The sequence below is a fragment of the Semicossyphus pulcher genome, unplaced genomic scaffold (assembly GCF_022749685.1).
Source record: "Semicossyphus pulcher isolate SPU_LCO1_2020_fin unplaced genomic scaffold, fSemPul1.0.p SCAF_4, whole genome shotgun sequence".
Lineage (NCBI taxonomy): Eukaryota > Metazoa > Chordata > Actinopteri > Labriformes > Labridae > Semicossyphus > Semicossyphus pulcher.
Window position 1 is genome coordinate 8,709,645 of NW_027211715.1, and position 23,386 is coordinate 8,733,030.

Here is a 23,386-nt window from a genome sequence, read left to right on the forward strand (position 1 = left end):
AGGAATAACATCACTACTCGCCAGCCTTGTGCAGCATCAAGTCAGATATCTATCACAGTGACGCTGTACAGTGTGACACACTCTCCATCCAAACCCCACAATTTAATTTACATTACAGTAATTTCAAGAGTACACTTCCTTCATAACCAGGCGTCCACGGTTGGCTCCCTTCGTAGCGGTTGTAACTCTTGATTTTCCTCGCTGATGGTTGCCTTCATCTGAGCGTTGAATTTGTTTCTTTTTCTTTTGATTTTAACTTATTTTTGAAGTTGTATCTGTAGTCATCGATATTTTCTTTGTTTGTTCAGCCATAGTAGATTACTGTTTACTCGCAACACTTACCGCTTAGCAGCTGCTTAGCTCCGCCTACCCTCACTGGCAGACCAACCACTGCTGGGTGATGGAAAATGTGGAAAACATGGCTATTTCTTATACTCTACAATAATAGATTTTTATACTTTACTGTAATAGATTTTATTTTTATTTTCTTAATTTCTTATACTCTAATAGATTTTATTTAGGTTTACATGTATTTTGTGTAATATTTACAGTATTTCAGTTTTCAGCCACAGTTTGAAAAAAACAATCAATGGAATCAATAAAATTTGCATCAAAGCATTTCTGATTCTGGATCCAATTCTTTGCAAGAAGGCAAATTTGACAACAAATGGCACTGGCATGGCAGCTACGTACAGTAATAGGCTACAATGACAAGCAATGGTGCACTGATTCGCACTGAGTGCTGTATTTTGTATTTTGTTGTCCACTGTGTAATGGTTGATTGGAAGAGCTCATACACTTGTTTGCAAGTTGTGTTGTTTGAAGGCAAAATTTGCTTTTGTTGCATATTTTAAATGTTTTGGCACGGTTAGAGCCTTTCGCAAACAAAATGTGTCATTTCGACCATGAGTGGCACTGTTTTGGCCTGTGTGTTAACTGTTTTGAAAATGTGGAGTTTGAGTTGACTGCTGCATCAAAGCAATCAAGAAAAACTGTCAAATCTTTGCGATTATTGCTTTAAATGTGAAAGTACAATAACATTTTCCCCCCTAAAATTAATAAACAATCGTGATGTCAATATTGAATCACAAAAACTGTGATCTGTGTTCTATTTTTGACCTTGGAAAATGATCGACTAACATGTCATAGTCAAAGAGTTTGCTCTGTGGTCAAGTTCAGTAGAGGACCTTACATTTTTATTCATGATCACACAGCACTTGAACTAAAAAAATAAGATAATGAAGATGATGGGATGTGTTTAAAGGTTCCAGAAAAAGTGACCTTCAGTGGAATTACTTGGCAGAATACCCAACTTGGAATTTTGGTGGAACTTTCTTTCAAGCTGTTTGTTTCTTATGGAGGTTCAACCAAACACATCCTTCTCCTCTCTTCCTCACCACGTTTACTATCACTTAGTCTGTCCTGCACACAGAGCTGAAATGACTGCAGTTCCTATCACTTCTTTTTCTTCACCCTCTTTTCTCCTTATACCCGCCCCTCCCTCCTTCCATGTTCATCCCTTCAGTCTCCCATCATTCCCTCCGTGCTGCCTCTCAGCCTCCATCTCCAGCCTGAAAATCTCTCTCCGTCTGTCTCTTTGTCTCTCTCTACCCGTCATTCCACCACCCACTTCTCCTCTCTCCACATCACTTCCAATCTCCTCCTTCTCCTTTTCCCCAACCAATTTCGTTCTTTCTCCCTCTGTCTTTCCTCTGTGCTCCTCACATTGAGTCAGAGGTGTAAATCACACACACACACACACACACACACACACACACACACACATACACACGTATACACACATATGATTCCTGCACTGGACCTCAGAGCCAACTACAGCCTCTGCTCTCCAGGCCTCATGACAGGGCTGCTGTGTTATTAGTCAGTCTGAGCACACAAACACACACGTGTACACAGGCCAGGTGCACACCCACTCCTACACACACAGGTTGTCAAATGGGCCGAGTGTGTGTCTCACAGGCGGTGGTTTTCCTGTCAGTCAGGACCACAGAGTGGAACTGTGGACAACTGCTTACTGGTAGAGAGATGGGCGAGGGAGGTAGAAACAGACAGGGAGAGAGAGGGGATGGAAGCCAGCGGACACAGAGGGACACAAAGAGAGGTGTGTATGATAGTGAGTACACATGTACCCCTGTGTGTTCATGAACTTTCTTTACACTTATCGGTCGTACCTTTTATTAACAAGTATTTTTATATTCTTTTCAATCATTTATTAATTAGTCAAACTCTAAAATGTGTGAAAACTGTTAAAAACTGTCAGTGACAATTTCCTTGAGCCTTAAAGGCCTTGATGGCGCTAAGGTTGTCTCATAAAGACAACACATTTTAATAGAAAGCCAATGTTACGCACTTGCAGTAAGAAGTTTGATAGAAGTACCGGTAAGCATTTACATAGGAAGCAGGAAGGGACATTAACAACTTATACGTATAAACGTATAAAATATAGGTTGCTGCTTCTTTTGGGTAGACAGTAGCTCAGTCTGTAGGGACTTAGCTTAGGAACCGGAGGGTAGCCTGTTCAAGTCCCAGTATGGACCAAGCTTGGAATTGGGGCTGGTAGCTGTCCTTGAGCAAGGCACAGAATCCTCCACTGCTCGGGGCACATGTCAATGTGCAGCTCCCTCACTTTCCATTAGTGCATGTTCATGGAGTCCTGTGCGTGCATGTGTGTTTTTGGGGCCTATGTGTGTGTAGCATGTTTGTACTAACAGCGTGAGTCTTCTTTTTTTGATACTACCACAATATTTCCAGATTGGTTTAAGTTTGACCATTCATTTGACCCACACTTTAGAAACAGTACTATATTACTTAAGTGCAGTTTTCAATCAATCAACTTAAACCTTAAAAAACTAACCATTTTAGAACCGCAGGGCACCACTTTCAATGGACTTACTTCCAATTTGGCAGAATCTCAACTTGCTGCAGTTAATAAGAAGAGGCACGTAGTATTTTAATCACGTTCTTGGGGAGCTGTTATGTCTGAAGTACCTTTAGAGCTAAATTTATGATCAGGCTTGTTGGAAGATTCATTTTAGGTAGATAAAATCATCCACTGTTTGTTGGAAACCTTTGTAAGAACTGCAATGCTGTGTTGCCTAAATACAGTAGGCTCTGCTATATAAAGAAAACAGCTGGATGCAGCCTGGACGACGTCTGTTTCATTAACATTGTGAGAAAAAACATGTTTAGAAAGTTTAAGACTTTTTGCTTCATTCACTAGAAAAATGATGCCTGTGAATGTAATCTAGACAGCGATTACCTCACCAAAATGTAACTGGGAATACAAATGACCACTTTGAAATTTAACAGGGTTGACTACTACATATGCTTCATATAAACTGACAGTATGCAGTGTGTGTCAGTAGTACTATGTGGTATAATTAGATATCCTTCACTTTTGTTCTGCCATGTGCTCCCTGAGGGTCACTGCTCATACAAGTTACAACCAAACCAGAAATGCTAACTTCCCATGCATGCAGTGCAACAGTGATTTGGAATCCAATGCTTAGAAAGACATTGGACATTGAAAAAGTGAATAAAGTTCTGAAACTCCTTTACTGTGCACTGACATTTACGGTCATTGAATTATTGGAATGACTTTAAGAAACGTATACGTCTTGACTCTTTAAATAAAGTAGTTCTGAAAAGTCTAAAACATTGTGATGATTTCACTTGTTTCTTACAACTACAAATTATGTTTTTGTGTTGCAATTTACATTTTTCTTTCTGTCTGCAGTTCACTGACAGTAGCTATTAGGATAAGGACATTTCCCTGACTTGGCAGTTGGGTGCATGAGAATGACAAGCCTATCTCCAGATTGCAGCAATGGATGACTCCAAGATGTGCTGATAGATAGTGGTGTTGACAAGAAATTCTTCATGATAACAGAAAGAAATTGAGTTGTTGCAGCAGAAGGTTCCAGAATGGGACAACTGAGCAGAAAATCAGAGTGTTTAAATAGGAATTTAAAAAAGTTTGATAAACATGTATGTGCTTTATAATTCCATTGCATTCAGTAGCAAGTTTGCATGAGATGTACTGTAATGGAAAATGGCTGGAGTCAGAATTATGAACATTTCATAAAATATCAGCAGCTAGTTAAATGTCTTATTACCAATACAATGGTGGCCTGTAGGCTACATACCATATCTGTTAATAAGCACGAACATCATGTACACTGCCTAACAGAAGCTAACAGATGAATGGATCCATATAGACACGAGCCCATCCTCTAGATGCAAGTTTTCATGAAAGGCACAAAAATAGGCGGAGGAAGAAGACATTCTCAAGTGCATAGGTGTGTCTGTATAAGTTTGTGTGTGTGTATGCGTACTTGTGTGTGTACCTCTGCACGCCTCCAGCTGGCCTGTAAGAACTTTACGAATCTCTGACACCCACAGATTTTTCACATCCATGGAAGAAGCCTGAGGAAGAAAACACACACATACATACACACTATGAACATCAAGCAACATATATACAACAAAGCCTCTTAACACTAATGCTGTTTTTCTGAGGGAAACTGTTTATTGGGGGAGCTGTGTAGTGCAACACTGCCCCCAAGAGGACCACTGTGGAAAAGATCATTCAAAGCCTACCATGAGGTTTACAAAATAATAATAATAATAATAACAATAATAATAATAATAATATAGAACTAATTATTTTAAACAAATGTATTTTCCCCGACATGATTATAGTATTACATTAGGAATGTATTTACACAAAGTTACAGTAGAAACACGCAATGTTCTTTTTAATGCAAAAGCCTAACCTAAGATAAGATAATTAAGATAAGATAAGATAAAAATGACTACATCTGAGAAAGAGCAAAAAGTTAATTTTCCCTCTGATATACTTTAAGGCAAAGGTATAAAGGAGAATAAAATGGATCTACCTAAGAAAAGACATACCTGGATGATGTAAACCTCCTCTCTGCCGTTGTACCAAACTTCAAACTTCTTGCAGTCGCCTTTGACGTTCTCTGTGATCCCCACAGCACTCATCTGCTCAGATACAGTTTGGAGGAGACACAGTGAGATGCGGCAAAACTGTATTGTGATTTTTTTTCATTTAAAACATCACAAAATTACCCTAAAACTGAGTAACGATCCATCTTTTTCTTATTTTCAAAAATATATGTGCATCCGAAAGATAATACATTTTTGCCTTGCCATAGTGTTCCTATATCCATCCATCCATTCATCCATTATCTATACCGCTTATCCTGTCTAGGGTCGCGGGTGGGCTGGATCTGTCTGCCGCCGTCATTGGGTGAGAGGCGGGGTCCACCCTGGACTGATCGCCAGCCAACCACAGTGCTGACACACAGAGACAGACAACCTTTCACGCTCACATTCACACCTACGGGTTATTTTGAGTCACCAATGAACCTAACGAGCATGTCTTTAGACTGTGGGAGAAAGCTTGAGTACCTGGAGGGAACCCACGCATGCATGGGGAGAACATGCAAACTCCAGACAGAAAGGCCCACATCGTTCGAACTGGCATTCTAACAAACCTTCTAGCTGTGAGGTGTCAGCGCTAACCACTGCACCACCATGCAGCCCCAGTGTTCCGATATGCTCTTCAAAAAAGATTAAAAACACTATCAAATGTTTCTTCATCACCACGAACCCACCACTGTTGTTGTTTTACTCGATCCGATATAAGTTGAACATATGTGGGGTGTTTTCCTGATCTTTGAGATCTCTGAGTGTTTTTTTTCATGTTGAGAGCATAAATTTTTGATTTTGCATTCAGATTTTGTATTACTATAAAAACTTATGCACTCGAATAGCCCCTGTTTGCAGATTTTCTCTTCTTCTGCTCAAAATGTATGCTTGTACTCAGATATATTGTTGCTTAAAATTTCCTGTGCCCAAGCTGCAACCCTTCTCTCACCCAGGCCACTTCTGTGGGTGGAACATTCAGTCAGTGCAATCCTGTGACTTGAGTCCTGGTCTAACAGTGCCCTAACCTCCTCCACTCTCAAACAAAATATATTTCATTTTACTGAGCTGTTCTGGTTCTTCTCGTGGTCATAGGGTTGGAGCTTCATTGCCTGTGAATGACTGGAACACTCCTTCAATCTGGATCATTTGTCACATGCAGGAGTAACATTTAGGGGCAAACAGAATCAGCTAATTATAATGGCAGGTAAGTTTGTGAGAGGGGCTCGGACAGTGATTTAGCAGTTTAATTTCTGCATCATTGTATTACTGTTCCTAATCTACTTTGGGTACTCGGATGTGAATTTCAGCATGAATTAGTTCTTCAGCCTGCTAAATGCAACCCTGGTGCTGTTCAACACATCATAGACAGAAATACAAGTGTGATACAGTGATCTGTTTCGCCGAAGAAAAATGAGATATGACTGACTTCCTTTTATACTTCACTTCCTTTGTAACTCGCTTTCTGTAGACTTGTTTGGAAACGGAACTTGAGAAGCTGTGCAGCATATTTATCAATGACAGCTTCAGTTCCCCGGGGGTTTATGTGCAGGAATGTCTAAAATCCACTGGTGGTGAAGAACAGCATCCATTTACACACCACAAAAAACAGCTTGCAGTTTTAGATCAACTTAAAATGCCTTCTTGTGTTTTAATGCTCTGAAAGTTTACCTTTATAATACTTCAGAATGTGGCATTTCCAATTTTTTTAGGCTGTGGCCACTTAGAGGGAATGAAAAGGCTGAAACACATAATTACTAACAACATTATCACATTTTAAAGTTGGTTGGTCTTACATTTGAGTTGACGTTTGCCTATTTGCACGTCCAGGAGACACAGAGCACCATTAGCATTCCTTTGGAGACCCTTTTAGTCCTTGTCTTTAAAAGCTAGGTATTTGACTTTCTTCCACAGTTAGTCATTAACTTTGTCCGTCTGCTGTTTGGTGCTCGGCAGGTATTTTAAAGTTTGTTCATGAGGGCCTTTTCTCTGAATAGAGCTGCTTGCTGCTACAGCAGGAAACAAAGTGAATAAGAGCCAATAAAAAACAAAACAAGGAGCTCAAGCTCTGAGTGACCCTATGAATTAATTACTACGAGTGAACCTTCACATCCCATATAATCACTTAACATAATTCTACCCATACATTAAATGAGGTGTTTATTACTTTGCCACACACCACAGAGTAACAAACACAAATTAAAAGGACAACTGGAAAACTAACCCACACTTTGCTCACACCATGTGTGTCTGACCTTGAGCGAGTGCTTGAAGCTGTAGGAAGGTGTCTTCTCATGTCCGTCTGTGGTCTCCTCTCGTTTCTTACAAAACAGCAGCATCTTGTCGTACAGGAACAGGTGCCTCTGCATGGGCTTGAACCGGGCCAGGTCCTTTACCTGAAATCAGGTAATTAGACAATTTATCTGTTTGCCTGTCCATCTTTCATTTCACAGATCAACTATGACAATCATAGTGATAAGTGTAATTCTGTCCAATTTAATGTGAAAACTTGTTGTTATAACTGCAAACATCTGAGGCTGTGAGAGATGATCTGTTACATGATTTTCACATTGTTAGCAACTGTGTTTCTCACAAACCCTCTGGCTTCCTGCACTTTGTTTCCCCATCTCGTATCTTTTTCATTTTGGAAGAGGAGAAATGTTTTTCAACAAACTTTCTGCCCTTTCACCATCAGGAACTTCACCAGTTTGTGCAATCTGCAGTCACACCCGAGAACACCTGTCCTTAGCTCTCATCAGCGTTTGTTCAGGTTATTTCTTTAAAAACTTTGTAAAGACTTTGCCAATTCTTTTGTTTGCGTTTTTTCCTCCTTTTACAGCAAACACAGTTACTGTTACAAAATCACACTGGCACTCTTTCTATTGTCAGAAAATATGAAGCTCTATTAGCCCCTCTCTAAACTTACCTGACTTGGATCCATCACAGTAAATACATAGCCTGCACCTTGTTGTTACTATACACAACAAAATGTTGTATTGGAAAAAACATTACTATTTTGTCATACTACTATATGTTTTAATGAACAAATTAACAAAAAATTACCTTGAGTATATGTTTAAGGGATGTCATCACACATGTCACTGTTAAACAGCCAAAAAAGCTATGTTTTGAGTATATCCCCATAAGTATTTATGGACAATATCAAAACATAACTGTACCTGATCAAAGACTGAGATGGTCAAAGACCAAATGAAATCTTTGACGTGCGACAATGTGTCACAATTTTACCATAAAAATTTTAGAATTTAATCTCGTCTTGTCTTGGTTTTCTTAAGTCTTGTATTGTGTAAATTTGTCCTCCTAGAGCGAGAGATACTAATTTGTGTGCGTATAATACGATTTTTTTCCCCAAGGTATCTGATGGGCTCTTTTGAATTAATGGCTATACCTGGAATGGTAGGAAAAACATCAAAATGTTTAAATATGTGCACTTAAAATATATATTATATAAGGTACGCCTAGGGGTTTCCTATTTTAATGATCTTTAAATGCCAAGCATGGCATCCTGGTGTTTGAGAGCGCCTTTCCAGACCTGTGATAATGTAGAGAATATCTCCTGGAGTGTGTTGTCCTACCTTGCTGTGGCCTTTCTTGTGGTCCGTCCACACGTTAAAGGATCCCTGCATCAACAGCTTCCCAAGTTCACTCAGGTTTCCCTGTGAACAGCAACACACAGACAGTCAGATGTTAAGAGCATCAGTCATTACAGTCATAGCAGTTTGTATTTGCAACCTATTTATGTGCATGATCAGGTTATGTTGCTTAAGCACATCAAGTGCAGTTAAGGGGAAATACAAGGAATTATCTAATCCATGTTAGGTAGGGACGGGGGTTGTTATGTTTAGAGGAAGTGGGTGGGCCTAACATTTAAATCCCAAAATGATTTCCAGACAAATCCTTTGTGATTTTATTGATAATGATGAAATGAAATATTGCTGACAACAGCAGGTGGAGGCGAGAGAAGGCTCAGTGCTTCCAATCACAACTGTGCCTCACACAAACAGTTGACATCATGTAAAACTATTTAGTAATGACTTCGAGAGTTGTTGTAACTTATCTCTATGGCGATGAGGCAGTACTAGAGGCAGGGGTGGGGGTGGAATCGGCCAACACATTCAATCCGTGGATATAACATCAATCCGTGCAATAAACATATTTCATACAGTGGCCTGCATGTGTTCTCGAGCACAGGTGCACAGTGGACGGAGAGAATTTACATGAGGCAACCCATGCTTGATCTATTTAAGAATAATGGCTGAAATCCACCATGTAAATAGCAACACACAAGCACACCTTGATTTCAAAAGGGTTGGGAGATGACACTCCATAACACATCTATGAATAATAGATACACAATACAACCCGCTTGAGCCTTATTTACCTCCCAGAATTTGCACCGTTTAACTAGCAAAGGGTAGTCTAACACGCCTTTAATGATAGTGCACTATAATATAAATATATTATATATATTTTGTTATAATCCATCCATCCATTCGTCCATTATCTATACCGCTTGTCCTGTTCAAGGTCGCAGGGAGGCTGGAGCATAACCCAGCTGTCACTGGGTAAGGGGGGCATATATTACAATATAATATAAATTGAAACCGCTTGTTAACCCTAAAACACGAGGAAGAGAAAATCCCAGAAATTTTAATTCACTACAGAAAAAAGACGACATCTTAAGAATGGAAAACTACTTCCTCTACTGCCCCTAACTTCTTGATGATTTACTAACCATGCAGCCTTTAATGGTTTCAACTCGCTAACCTATCAAAGCTAAGAGTGTTTAGTTAATATTTATCTGGAGTTTAAACTGGGTGGACTCTGGAGTCTTTATAAGCAGCTCCATATCTGTCCTGTGATATAGGATCCCTGGTCAGATATCATAGATACGTAAAAAATAAAATAAAAAGAGAACTTTAAAGATATGAGATGTAAAAACAGTCAACCGAAACCTTACATATCAAACTCACATATCTTAAACACACACCAAAATTATTGAAGGTTAAATTGACTGAAACTGAACACACCATCACCAGTCTGTTACACACTTTGATCACAAGTGTGTGGTCAGTGAAACAACTAAAATGGGTCTCCCAGAGATAATGGGTAAGTCATCTGGTTTTGTTTTACTTAAAAGAAAAGATTAAAAAGATTAAATAAGAAATAAATTCCTCGTGTCCAGTGACTCTTCGATCCTCCCTGAAAACACACAAAGGCAGGGCGGAGACAACTACTAATACGTCACCCTACTGTTTGGCTGAGCTGATCGCATGTTTAAAAACACTTACATAGCATGAATCGAGCTATTATATACATATATATAGTCTTGAGAGGCAAGTGAGAAAAAAACACTGTCTGATCTTTTCTTTTAGTATTTATTTTTTCATCTTTGAAAACTGATTGTAAAAAATAGGCATGTTTTTAACATGTTTTAAGTAAAATTTTTCTCACCTAAAGGAAAATATGAATACTTTCAGTCCAAAAATTACCCTTACATTTTCCACCTGCCAAAACTTTTTTTTAAAAATATTATCTTTTTCCGGTTTGCAACTTAAAAAACGAATGAACATTTATTTTACTTGCCTCTCACGGCTCCCTTTCTTAACTCACTCAATCAAGTTTTCTTCAAAATGTTGTCATCTTAATAGCATAATTTCAGCTTGCATTTTATGTGGGTTAACATTTTTTTAAAAAGCCTTCCTTTTACTATTTGACGAGAGTTACCATGGTGGTTTTCTGTGTACTTTACACACGTGTATCATCCTTATTAAAATCCAAACCATGATGAATATAAGTGTGTTTTAACCGTTAGCCCAGCCACTTCCTACACCCTTGTTCTAACACAGCCCCAGAATTAAAACCCAAGTTATCTTAAGAAAGAAATCAAGACAGAAATGTTTAATTTTGGTAAATTCAACATAAAGGTATAAATTGACAGTGTAACAGAAACAACTTACATATAACTTTTAAATAGCATTGAAACAAATTAAGTAAGTTTAGGAAGTCTTAGCAGCTAAAGTCCTTATTTCTCAATTTCTCTGCATTCTTCACTTTATTTTTACAGAGCACACAAAGATGATGAAGCTCATCAACTAAATTTTACACACTGACCTCAAAGCCAGTGATGGCTATCTGGTGCATGGAGTCGTTGACAGACTTGATGATGTCCAGCACCGTGGCTAAAGCCTCCTCCAGCTCTGCTGTCCCCTCGCCCTTACTGCATTTCAGCATCTCCTGAAAGACAAGAAGAAGGCAAGCCGTTATGAAGATTGAAAAGGAAAGACTTATTGGAAGTAAAAGATACAGAACAGAAGGAAAAAAGAGAGAACAAGACTTTTTTGAAGAAGATTTTGAAATAGGACCATAGCTGGCATTAAAGACAGTGAGATCATATCCTCTGTAATATTTTAAGGAATTAATCTTCTTTGAACAAGAGAAGAGAACCCAAGAGAGGAGAGACGGGAGTGTCAGGCAGAGTAAATTATTCACACTGATAGGCTGATTTCAGGTTGAGGATGTCAACCTGATATGACATCCTATTGTCCAGGCAACAGCTCCTTTTGTATTTATTTAGCATTCTTCATGACAAATTAGTGGCTGTAGCGGACGAGCTTTCATACATGGGGAGAGGACCCAGACTTCAAGAATAGGATTTAATGAACACAAAAAGGAAAACCAAAAGGCAGAACAAAAGTCAATACTCCAACAAAAAAAAGTCACAAATAATCAAAATTAAAAGTAAAACAGCAAGTCAAAAAAAACAGGGAGCCACAAGGAAACTTATAGCAGGGTTGAGAAAAGTTACACAAAAGGTTTCACAGGAATAGACGAAAGTTTCACTAAGACAGACAGATGACGAACTGACACTGAGACAGGGGAACACAAAGACTAAATAAACTTGGGAGGTGAGGCTCATCAGACACAGGTGAGACAACCAAGGGGCAGGTGAAAACAGTAAGGGCAAGGCACATGATCAAAGAAGCGGGAAACACACAAAGGCAGGAAGTGGATCAACACAAGAGACAAGGTGACAAAGTAAAACAGGAAATTATATTTGATAATACGGATCAAAAACATAACTCAACTAGAACTAAATCATGACAGAAACACAGAATAAATAAATACAAAACTAAACATGATGACACTTTGTCCTCAGCTTTGTGTCATTGAAGCAGCACATAATGGACCTTATGACCCCAACTCCTACTTCCTTTCATGAAAATGTTATTTCTAATTTTGTTTTAGACTGGGACTATGTAGATGAAGTGGAGTGACATGTCAGAACACCTGGTGAGAAATACAACAACAACAACTGGAAACAGTGACATGGTACATGGTAAACAGTGGGGACATGGTATGACTGATACGTGCCATATGTTCAGGCAAACTCTCTAGGTGTCAGATTGGTTACATGTCGGGTCTTTATCCTCTACACTCCAACATGAGGAGAGTAGCAGTAGTTGTTTATAATTCGTGGCCCCAAAGTGAAATACTGAAACCTCATGAGGCTCAAGCTTTAGGAGCTCCTGTGGGGGATTATGTGGAGCCGGCTGAACTAATGGGCCTGATAATTGCACAAAGTAATACCCTGTTATTAATGTATTGACATATTAGCCAAACATATTTTGGATAATGTTTTAATTAGATCTTAAAACCAAATCAAAAAGCTACTCAACTACAAAAGCAAGCATGTTTAGAGTTCTTACCGCACTTTAACCTACTTATTGCCTGTTTTATGCTCTTTCACTATCACTTACATACCTCCTGTGTACTCACATAGGTAACCAACCTTTTTGTAAATTATCTTGTCTTCTCCAGCTTCTACTCCTGCCCCCCTCTTAAACTCTAAAACCTTCGCTCCCTGGTACCTATTCTCCTCATCTATCCTATCAGCTCTTTCCTCACCTGACTCTCTCTCACTCCTGCCACTTGACTCTGCCACTGAAACTCTCATCTCCACCCTGTCCTCCTCTGGACTCTCTCTCTCTCATCTCACCACTTGGCAAAATCACCCATTTCGACTCTGTGGCTGTCTGACTCGGTGTGTGCTGTGAGAACCACCCTACAGACGGCTTAAAAAAATGGTTGAAACTCAACGATTGGGAACCTTTTTGCTTATCAATATCTTCTCTCCTCTTTCTCCAGCCCCTTATCTGCAGCTAAGCGCTTGTTCTGATACAAAATCCACTATTCCTTCTCCAACCGTAAAAACTCTTTTCTACCCTTTCTATCTCTACACCTCCAGGACATGGTCAACGCAAACATCCACTACCCTCTCCGACTGCCAATCTGCTTCTCCCTCACTGTGAGGAGTGCCCAGCTTCAGTTCTTCCAATACTGAGTGTTTGCTGTACTGGCCAAAGAATGGTGAACTAAGTTCCCCAGTGACATGAAAGCAGCAGGAACTCAACACATATTTTATCACTGACTGTAAAGTTAACTGTTTGGACTGCATTTTGGCCGAATAAAATATAGCACTTCAAAGCAGTCCAGTATATTTGGTGAACATGATGTACTTGCATAATCCTTCCAATATTTTGGGGGTTTTTTTCATCTAAAAAGTAGGCTGCGTCCTATATACCAGTGTAACCAATATACCAGTATAAAATGCAAATAGAGACAGGCATGTTATAGTATTACGGTATTTTACTCAGGCGATGGCACTATCCCGTTGTTAAGTGGTGACGTCACATCTTCACATTAAACTGTTTCCGGGTCCAAGCCACTACAACGTCTCCTATTTACAACATGCTGCAGTGCAGTTTTCCTCACTGTTTTAAGCCAGGGAATCTAACTAAACTAACTAACTTGATTAAATTATTATTAATTATCATAATTCTCATTATCATAATATGCAATATTATATTGTACATTATATTATATTATATTGTACTGTGGTAATATATCATTATATTGTACTGTGCTATATCATGTTATGTTATATTATCAGTTTGTTGCTCATGTTATTAAATTTATTGAATTTCCCCTCTGGAGATCAATAAAGTACTATGTTATGATCGCCATTGCAGCCACCACCGTCACAACAATCAACGCAATGGTAGGCTGCCAGCTCCCGTCAGCTACAGCACCGGTAGCTAGCAGGATTGCAAAATCAAGCCTAAATAAAAGAGGCACCTATGTGTAAGTATTTAAAAATGACTTAAAGGTAACATAACTAACCCAAGGAGAAGTGTGTGTGTGTGTGTGTGTGTGTCAGCTAGTTACCTTGAGCATGAGTTGGTATTTGGTGATCCTCTGGACAGGCTTCAACAGATAGGCGTCCAGAGAAAGTTTGTGGTCAAGTTTCTTCTGGCATTCCTGTTGTCACAAACACAAACACTCTCCATCAGGAAGAGACAAATGTCTGCCCTTCTAATGTCAAAACAAACTTGTCCTTCTAGGTTAAGTAGATGTTGTAGTTATAGATATTAACATCAAACTAGCATTTGACATTGTTTTTCTGAGTTACAGACTAAAGATTATAGTCAAATATTGTGAACTCCATTCCAACAATAGGAAAGGGTAGGTAGGTAATGCAGCTAGAAGTCGTTGTCTCTTGAATGTGTGTGTTTGTGTGTGTGTGTGTGTGTGCGCACCCGTGCGCATGCGTGTTACCTGAAAGAACAGGCTGTCTCCACACTGTCTCCAGAGGACTTCAGAGCGCGGCTTATTCTGACAGTACTTCTCATACACCTGCAGCTCTTCTTTCTGTCAACACAAGGCACGTCTGAGTCAAGAGAGAGCCTTAAGTCATCTCTCAGCTTTTTCTGGTCAATTTCAGCTGTTGCTGGAATATGAGATATTTATCAGCACATCACGGGCTGGCAGATCTCATCTACTCATTCTGTGCCTGGTATTAAAGGAGCCATCTGTCCTGAGACAAATAATACTGACCAGGTTTACTTTAAAATATGTTTTTAAATGACTAATTTCTTGTGCAAATGTGTTGGAGGAAACATAACGTAACAGCTGCCTGGACTGTGTTCACCAACTGTTTTTTCATCAAATACATTGTCCAAGACATTTGTGTTTGGTTATAAAAGCATAACCAAAAAAAGTTACTGTGACTTTGTTTTTGGGTTGCTTGAGCATAACCTCGAAAATATTTAACAGAGTATTAAAAATTCGCTAAAAATGTGAAAATATGTTTTAAACCCACAGTAAACCCACTTTTAGTTCTTAAAGTTGGAATCTCGAAGATCTCAATTTTGTTCTCTTTGGCGGCACCAATGTCAATAAACGATAATTGCGGGAGCACACTTCCCAGCTATCCAAACATATGTGTCGCATGTGTGACGTCCACGGTTGGCTCCGGTTGTAACCAGCTGACGGTCGCTTTCCTTTTTAGACTGTTTGCCTTCATTTGGGCTTCGAATTTGTTTCTTTTTCTTTGGATCTCACTTATTTTTGAAGTTGTATCAGTCATCGATATCATCTATCTTTTCTTTGTTTGTTCAGCCATAGTAGATTACTGTTTACTCGCAAAACTTGCAGAGACAAGAAAAGCAGCCGCTTAGCTCCGCCTACCCTCTCTGGCAGACCAACCACTGCTGGGTGATGGAAAACGTGTCACTAACTGGGCACCGCTTTTGATTTTTTCCGCGAAAGTCGCCATCGATACCCAGTCCATAATACTGCAAATGCAAAGGCTTTCACATCAGTGGACCATAGGCTCAATCACCATAGTGTTACCTCATTCAGCGACAGTGACTTCACAGACATTTATTTGAATGAAAATCTTCGAAAATTATCACTTTAAAATCATAAAAGAAAATTAATAAAATGTAGTTAAAAAAGTGTGAACAAAAGAATCTAAAAACTCATCCGAAATGAAAGGACTTGAAAAAGGTGCATTACTTCATTAAATGTCATTAGTGACTCTTCACCCCTGATTCTAAGTCACTTACCCTTTTCAGAAAACAGGTTCCCACCAGCTCTGGTTTCTCTGCGCAGTTCTCCAGCTCCCTCAGAAACGTCCTGCAAGCAATTTATGAACAAACAGAATAAGAACAGTACACACAGTACATGAAGTACATTTCCTTTGAAGTGCTGAAAGTCCTTGCCTAATGTTTTAAGTGATTTCGATATGAAACCAATGTGTGTAAGCAGTTTTTAGCTTCAATATAATTTATCTCAGTGAAGTTGCTGTAACCATTCATTTGGATTTTATTTGGTCAGTTGGCCTCAAACTCTTCTTCTGTCATAATCAAACAAACTATTAAAAAAGGCTGACAGATAAAGATGCATCTGATGGATAGTGTGGGATCCTGTGTTTTGGAGCCTGACCCAGGGCAGTGAACAAAAGAGAGGCTTTTGTTCCAATCTATCTCATTTAAGTCTCCCAACTATATAAACGGCAATACTAAATGGCTGAAGTATTCCTTTAAAGCCACAACAGTTTCTTGACCCTTTAGTTTATGAAACACATAACCAAAGTGAAAGAAGTGGAAATAATCCCAGACAGTGTAATGATGGCTTCACCTCAGACTTTGTCACTGTACAGAGAGATGAAAGAAAGTGCTAACAAATTGACAGGGAGAGAATACAAAAAAAAAAACTTAGAGGGGTTGAAAGAGAGGCAAGACAAAACAGGAAGCCAAAGAGAGTCAGAAGGAAGTGTAAGAAGAAAGAGAGAGGATGGCGATAAAGGATGCAAGGAAAAGGAGGGAGAAGTCTTTGGTTCAGGCCTTCAGGGAGTCTAATCTGCCTGGAACGCCTGTGAAGTCTGTGAATTGTTATGACGGCTGACACTTGCTTCCAATATCTATCTTTTTGGCACAGACACTTTGGTTTGTATGTGAAGAACATGCACACATACGCAGCCCTGTCTCCAACAAATTATGTTAATGTATAACTAAACAGCATGTTTTTGATGAAATGTTGGTAGTTAATGTGCCTGGAAAATTGTAAAAATGCTGATGCTGACACTTTTCTCTCAAAGTAAAATCAGCAATATTCTTATTTTATGGATTTTTTTAAATAGACAGCTGACTTAATACATTGATGTATTGAAATGTAACCAAAGTCACAATTGTTCCTAACCCTAACCATTGGGATTACAGGTTATGCTAGAAAAATTCTCCTTCAGGATTAGATCATAAACTCTGTGGATCAAAGCTTGGGCTATTATTATTGTTGTGCTATTTTGTTAAAGGAAGTTAGTGAATGCTGTCAGTTTGGCCTATATTTTGTTGGAAGTCTGGGAACTTTCTACTGACGCAAACATCACAGTCTGTCAACCTGGAGGAAAGAGAGGATACTAGCATCCGTGAGATAGACACAGTAAACCAATTGTCTCAGCACCTATCAAGGCCACAGAGCTGAGAGGCCTCACAAAGAGGGCATACAACCTGCACCAACATCTGTAAAGAAGTTTGGGTTAACTAGGGACAACACATCCACCATGAACTTTCGTTCAACTTGGGACAATTTAATTGAGAAAAAGAAAATCTCTCTTCTCTTAATTTTTCTGAGTGGTGGATAAACTCTCCCTGATGAGTATATGATCCTTCCAGCATTCCCCCATGACTACTTAGGTTGTTTATAAGTGACAATAAGGCTGCACAAAGAAAGGAGCACGACCTGATTAAAAGCACTCTGGTTAAAATAACTTATACTGCAGGACCAGGAAGGGTAGTGCCCCCAGTGACTTCTGACATATTTAAAGCCTTATTTAACGTTAAACATAACTTTAGGACATAAACTCTTAAAATCTAACTAAGTGCTTTTTTACGAACGTTATACAGTGTTTATTCATTTTAAACAACCAAAAGTCAGCTGGAATCATTAAAATGTCAGCCTGAATGTAGTTTGTGGCTTAATCATAGAGTTAATGATAATGAGCTCGCTAGCTACATGTGACAAAATATGCTAACAACTTCATTTTCACTGCCAAAATCACCAGTTTCTGGCTAGAAAAGAGACAACCAGTTTCCTTATTTCAACCAACAGAATTTATCCCTGCCTCTGCTCTGGTCAATGTGACTGTTAATTTTTCGCTGCTCCCATCAACCTAATTACCAGCTGCAGCAGACAGTCCTTTTAGTAAAAAATGGTCAACCAAATTTCTTCCTAGCGCCAAACAGCAGGAACACAAAGTTAGCAACTAGCTTGAGAACATAGTAAAAACATATAGCAGCTTAATAGCAAGGTATCATTCTCAGAGGTTTGTGATAACCAAAAACCTAGCTAAAAGAGAATATTGGACTTACATCTATCAAGTTTACAAAAAATCTAATCTACAATGCTAATGTTGCTCTATCAGATGGATGGGTTAACAGTCAGCGGTCGCTTTGCTAACCACAGCAGCTTCAAAAGATATGTCAATGTTTTGTTTAGTTTGTTCTGCTGCCCCCAAGTGGACACAAATAAACTAAAACCAAGTAAGCAGACAGAATTTATGTGTGGTCTTGTTTTTTTCTTTAGTTTAGCATGATAAAGAAAATTGTTGACTCGGCAAACTTGGCAAGACAACAAATAAACAAATAATTGATCTTTCATTTCACTTACCTGTTGTGAAATTCATAAATCTCTGGCAGGTTCCCAAACAGCACATCCCTTTTGTTCTCCAGTGAGGGAGGAATGAGGTGGCTGAGCTCTGAGTTATCCAGCTCTGCAAAATAACCCTGGGGAGGAGGAGGAGGAGGAGGGGAAATGAAAAAAAAGAGAGCAGAGAGCGAAATTAGCCATAAATGAACTGTCAGGACAGAGAAACATCCCAGCTAGTCATTTCAACCTGAGACAATAGGAGATACAAAGATTAACCTCTGCCCACCTGCAGCGTTGAATTCAATCCACAGATCGACAACTTAGAGTGATGTGAAAGAATAATAGACTAAGATACACTTTGTGTGTTAGTGTATATTACTGTGTTTTATGTAATCAATATACTATACAGTCAGAATCAATGTGTTCCTGCGGGAGTATAACGCCTCTTGCTTGTGTAATCCAACAGAAAATTGATTGGACTTATTTAACCCAGTAAATCATACGGAGTTCACACACTGCCCAGCGTCTGAAGGTTGAATTCATGAAAATAAATGAAGTGCTCTTTTTATTGCATGGCAATCAACTCAGATATTGAACACAAGGATGCATCAGTAATCTTAGTGCTATTGAAGACTGGATAAGAAACTATTTGCATTAAGAATTGCTAACAAAATCTAATACCAAGAGTTATATCAGAGTCAGAAATGAAGAAGTAGATTGATTTTTCGTATATGGTCTATTAAAAAAAAAAAGGTGCAATTTATGGAGAAAAATTCAGAGCGTATAAAATAAGTCAAACTAACTATGTATGTCAAATGATCGCTAATAAACATTACAGACTAAACAGGCCCCTCTGGTCAAGGATACTTAGAGATTAGTTGGGTACATATGGCAGTGTTAAACAATATTTGTTGTAATGTATGTAAGTTCACTGTAACAGGGATTTTTTAAAGGAGGATTTTACATCTGGAAGTCGATTTAACAGTCATGGGGAGTACTTCTCTGTAGTACAGATGTATTAGGGTTAGGCTTAGCAGTCAGTCTACGGTACTCATCAGCAGGTCTACTGGCACTACCAGCCATTGACCTCAGCACAATGGGTGCCAGGGCCTTCTTCCATGTAACAGTTTTTTACAGACTTTGTAACAGACTTCAAAACTTTTCTTTTTAAACTAGCTTACTCACTTTAATTCCATCAACTGTATCTTATCAAATTTTAATTAATACTGAGCTATGCTCCGTAGCATATTGCGGTGTTGGGACCAACTCATCTTTGCTCAAGTCCAACAAGTCATTTGGTCCAAGTCTCAAGCATGTCTCGAGTCATTTTTTCTTGAGTAAGTCAAATCAAGTCAAGTCACTTTTTTTCCACCCAAGACACAGCACTCTTACCTGTAGTTACCGGTCTTTATAAAGAAAAAAGACAAGGTATTAGAAGCTCGTCTAATAATGATATTATTGGCCAATTTATATAACCTGTTTAATAAGTATGACAATGAATTGTATCTTTATTCCCTCGGCACAGACACAGCCATGATGATGGTCTGGTCTGAGAGCATACTGAGTAGTAATGAGTACGACTGATGAGGCTTCTCTTTGGGGAAAAAACATCAGGTAGCATTGATGTTGCGTGTTGCCATAGTGAGGAGTTTGACCGACAGTCATTCCTCCAATCATGACAGTCACATACCGGGAGCTTTATGAGTCATCCAATCATGATTCCCAGTTTGCGCTGCATACATACTTGATAGTTCGACAGACACTTGACAACACTGAATTATATCATTTTATATTTAACAGCTAACATTCAAACTTATGAACACACTCCCAAGTCACCCGAGTCATCATGCCTCAAGTCAAGTCAAGTCTCAAGTCATTAACTTGCAAGTCCAAGTTGGGTCTCAAGTCATTTCTTTTTTGTCAAGTCAAGCCACAAGTCATCAAAACAGTGACTCGAGTCAACTCCAAGTCTCAAGTCCACATCTCTGGCTTATTGCATGTATGATTGAACAGATGTTTTATTACTGGTGCTTTGCTGTTTATCATGTTGTTTGTCATATGTTATTGTATGATGTAAGGGGACCGTGGGTCCCATGAAAGATGCCTTTAAATAAAATGTATTAGGCTATATCTTTGTGTTGCTACATAATGCTGCTTCATGGGTTGTGAATCCGATGTTATCTTAGGTAAAACACAAGACAAAACCATGAAACACACAAAACGCTGCATAATGCATGATGTCATAAAGCTTGAGCAGAGGGTTTCCTCTTTTTTAATAATTATTTTACATTTTGAAGACTAATCTCCTTAATTCTTCTTGTAACCCCCAAATACAAGAGGTTTGTCACCGCATTAATGAAACTACAATTCCCATTTTGGATATGTTAAATATATCTATGAGACTGGTAAGTAACTATGTCAGTGTAAATTTAAGGACATAAATAAATAAAGACAGTTGGTTAGAACTTTAGTCTTATTTTTGCTAACATGTTGAGGTCCATCAGGGTAATATGCATAACAAGTTGTTTAGCCAGATAGTCTAAAATATTTTATATGCAGGTAAAAACAAAAGAGGGCAAAATTAAATGTCAGATGGCCAAAATTATGAAAATAATAGTAACTTTGCTTTCACAAGCTGCCCAGCAAAGACAAACTAGGCCCAAACTGTAGGATTGCAGGTCTTTGAGTGTAACCCATGATGCAATATACAGTCAAATGGGCAGGGACATTCTGGAGCCAGTGGATATACTGTACCTCCATGATGCTTTGCAGTTCCTCCACATAGAGCCTCTCTGTTTCAATCAGTTCAGTCATGATGTGTCTGTGGAGAAAGAGGAAACAATGTGGTGATTTCTAGCACAGTACTTATAAGAACTTCTTCCAAAAGGCATTCATTTATTCATCCATCCTCTCACGGGGACTCTTTGCAAAATGACAAACAAACTAATGGATCAGTAACTGGCAATAAATATGTCTGTGAAGTGCTCTTTGGTCACATGAGACCAGCACAACTTAATGACAACAACATGAAAACACAAATAATGGCTTTTCAATCTTTGCACAGCAGTAATGACCCCTCAATGAGAAGAGATTGTTTTGTGGGCGTTTGGATGTGCTGTGAGATCAGACGGCACGACAAAAGAACAACCGGCTCTTTACTGTGGAAAAGAGAAATTATTTTTTTCCTGTCAAATCCATTATAAGCCTTTATGCAACTTGTTCAAATAACTTTTCAAAATATGCAGTGTTAAAAAAATCTGAACTAATCTATGATGTATCAAACTGGCAGAGACAACTAGGAGGGTTTATCAAACAGCTCTCAGACCTTTGGGGTCCATGAAGCTCCATGTTCACTGTTTGGCAATACAATGTATTTGTATCACCAAAGCAAATCTGAAATGATAATGGCCTTGAGAGATACTTCACAATTTTTTCTCTTCCTCGACATTTGGAGACTCAAGAACACAAACTGGATATCTGCAGAGACAGAGAAAACATTATACAACTGTCCTAACTCAGAATCAACTTTTTAGCTTATCCAGACCATTCAACCACATAGTATTGAAGGGATATTTGACCACAACCTTGAATATTTCACAATTAACTGGTTAACTGTTTCCATGTTTTACAGGGGAACTGATGAACCACTTAATATCTCTTATCTGAGGTTGTTGTCCAAAGTCTGTAGGACTCACAGGGACCTGTGGTGATTAACAAAAGATCTCACTGACTCTGAAATCATCAAGTTTGACGATTAATTAAAGCATACACTTTTCTTACAAACTATTTTAAGGCCTTTACTATACCCATAAATCAAAGTCAACTTGGACACAGCAAAGATGCCTAACGGTCTTGATGACGTGGGCACACAAGTTTTGACTTTGTGCATTTTATATGCAATCACAAGCTTGCAGGGAAGTGCTAAAAGGCTGTTTGATGCACACTACAGTTTTATCGGTCAATAAAGCTCAATGCAAATGCATCTTTTCCCCCTATCAAACGTATACAGGAAATGGAAGTAATGTTTGCTGTGTGTATGTTGAACCACTACAGACCACTGCCACGCTATATCGACTGTATCTGCTTCTATCTAACCTTATTACAACTAAGAATGTGCACAAGTACAGGGGTAGTCTTGTGTGCTCATTGCCCATCTGTGTACAAACACAGCATATGTGCTGGTGCTGGTTTGTACAATTTCACACACATGCTCATGCACACAGACACAGACTTATCCTCCACGTAAGCGCTAAATGAGTTTATTGCACATGATGTGTGCATCATCTGATGCAACTCAGAAACACATGCATTCTATATATTGCTGAGCATGAGTCAATGTCAAATGGATGTTCTTTAGCAACAAAAATAGCTCCAAACAAATACTTAGTTAAACAGAATACAAACATTTGACTGCATGAGGTTTTCGTATGACTATAAGTACTGACTCAAAATACAGAGCTTTGCTTCTGAACTTCAGTACTTAAATACCAGGAGCTGCATCAGGACTAAACTACCAACTGCCATGATCTGACATTCACTGTCTGCTGAGATTTATAATCTCCTTCAGATAGTTTACAGCACAACTAGAGAGACTCATGACTCATTTTATAGTATGTATATATATGTTCGCATGAGTCCAAGACTAATATTTCTCAATGTAACATGTGGTACTGATTCAGCATTAAGATGGAGACCTTTTTATGGCTTTGTTTTGTTGACCTTTTGTGATGAACTGTGTCAAGCTCGCTTACTCAGATCAGATCTGAGTCAAATGCTGTGTTCGAAATTGGATACTATATACTACATATACTACATACTGCATTCGGCCAGTTTCCCGTCTGCTGGAATGCTGCTGCTGTCAGCTATTTTAACTGTTGTTGTGATGTTCCAGCGCTTTGCA

The 23,386-nt window shown here is 38.8% G+C and overlaps 1 protein-coding gene across 1 annotated transcript in view; it reads right to left on the minus strand.

Moving 5' to 3' along the window:
* mcf2l2 (MCF.2 cell line derived transforming sequence-like 2) overlaps nucleotides 1-23,386 on the minus strand; it is a 123,907-nt gene that overhangs the window by 35,987 nt on the left and 64,534 nt on the right. Inside the window, exons 16-25 of the mRNA XM_069679499.1 lie at nucleotides 21,241-21,307; nucleotides 18,508-18,623; nucleotides 15,906-15,975; nucleotides 14,614-14,706; nucleotides 14,224-14,316; nucleotides 11,110-11,232; nucleotides 8,571-8,651; nucleotides 7,230-7,370; nucleotides 4,936-5,028; nucleotides 4,368-4,446 (exon numbers count right to left, since the gene is read on the minus strand). Coding sequence (XP_069535600.1) covers nucleotides 4,368-4,446; nucleotides 4,936-5,028; nucleotides 7,230-7,370; nucleotides 8,571-8,651; nucleotides 11,110-11,232; nucleotides 14,224-14,316; nucleotides 14,614-14,706; nucleotides 15,906-15,975; nucleotides 18,508-18,623; nucleotides 21,241-21,307 — 956 coding nt within the window. The remainder of the gene's footprint in view (nucleotides 1-4,367; nucleotides 4,447-4,935; nucleotides 5,029-7,229; nucleotides 7,371-8,570; nucleotides 8,652-11,109; nucleotides 11,233-14,223; nucleotides 14,317-14,613; nucleotides 14,707-15,905; nucleotides 15,976-18,507; nucleotides 18,624-21,240; nucleotides 21,308-23,386) is intronic.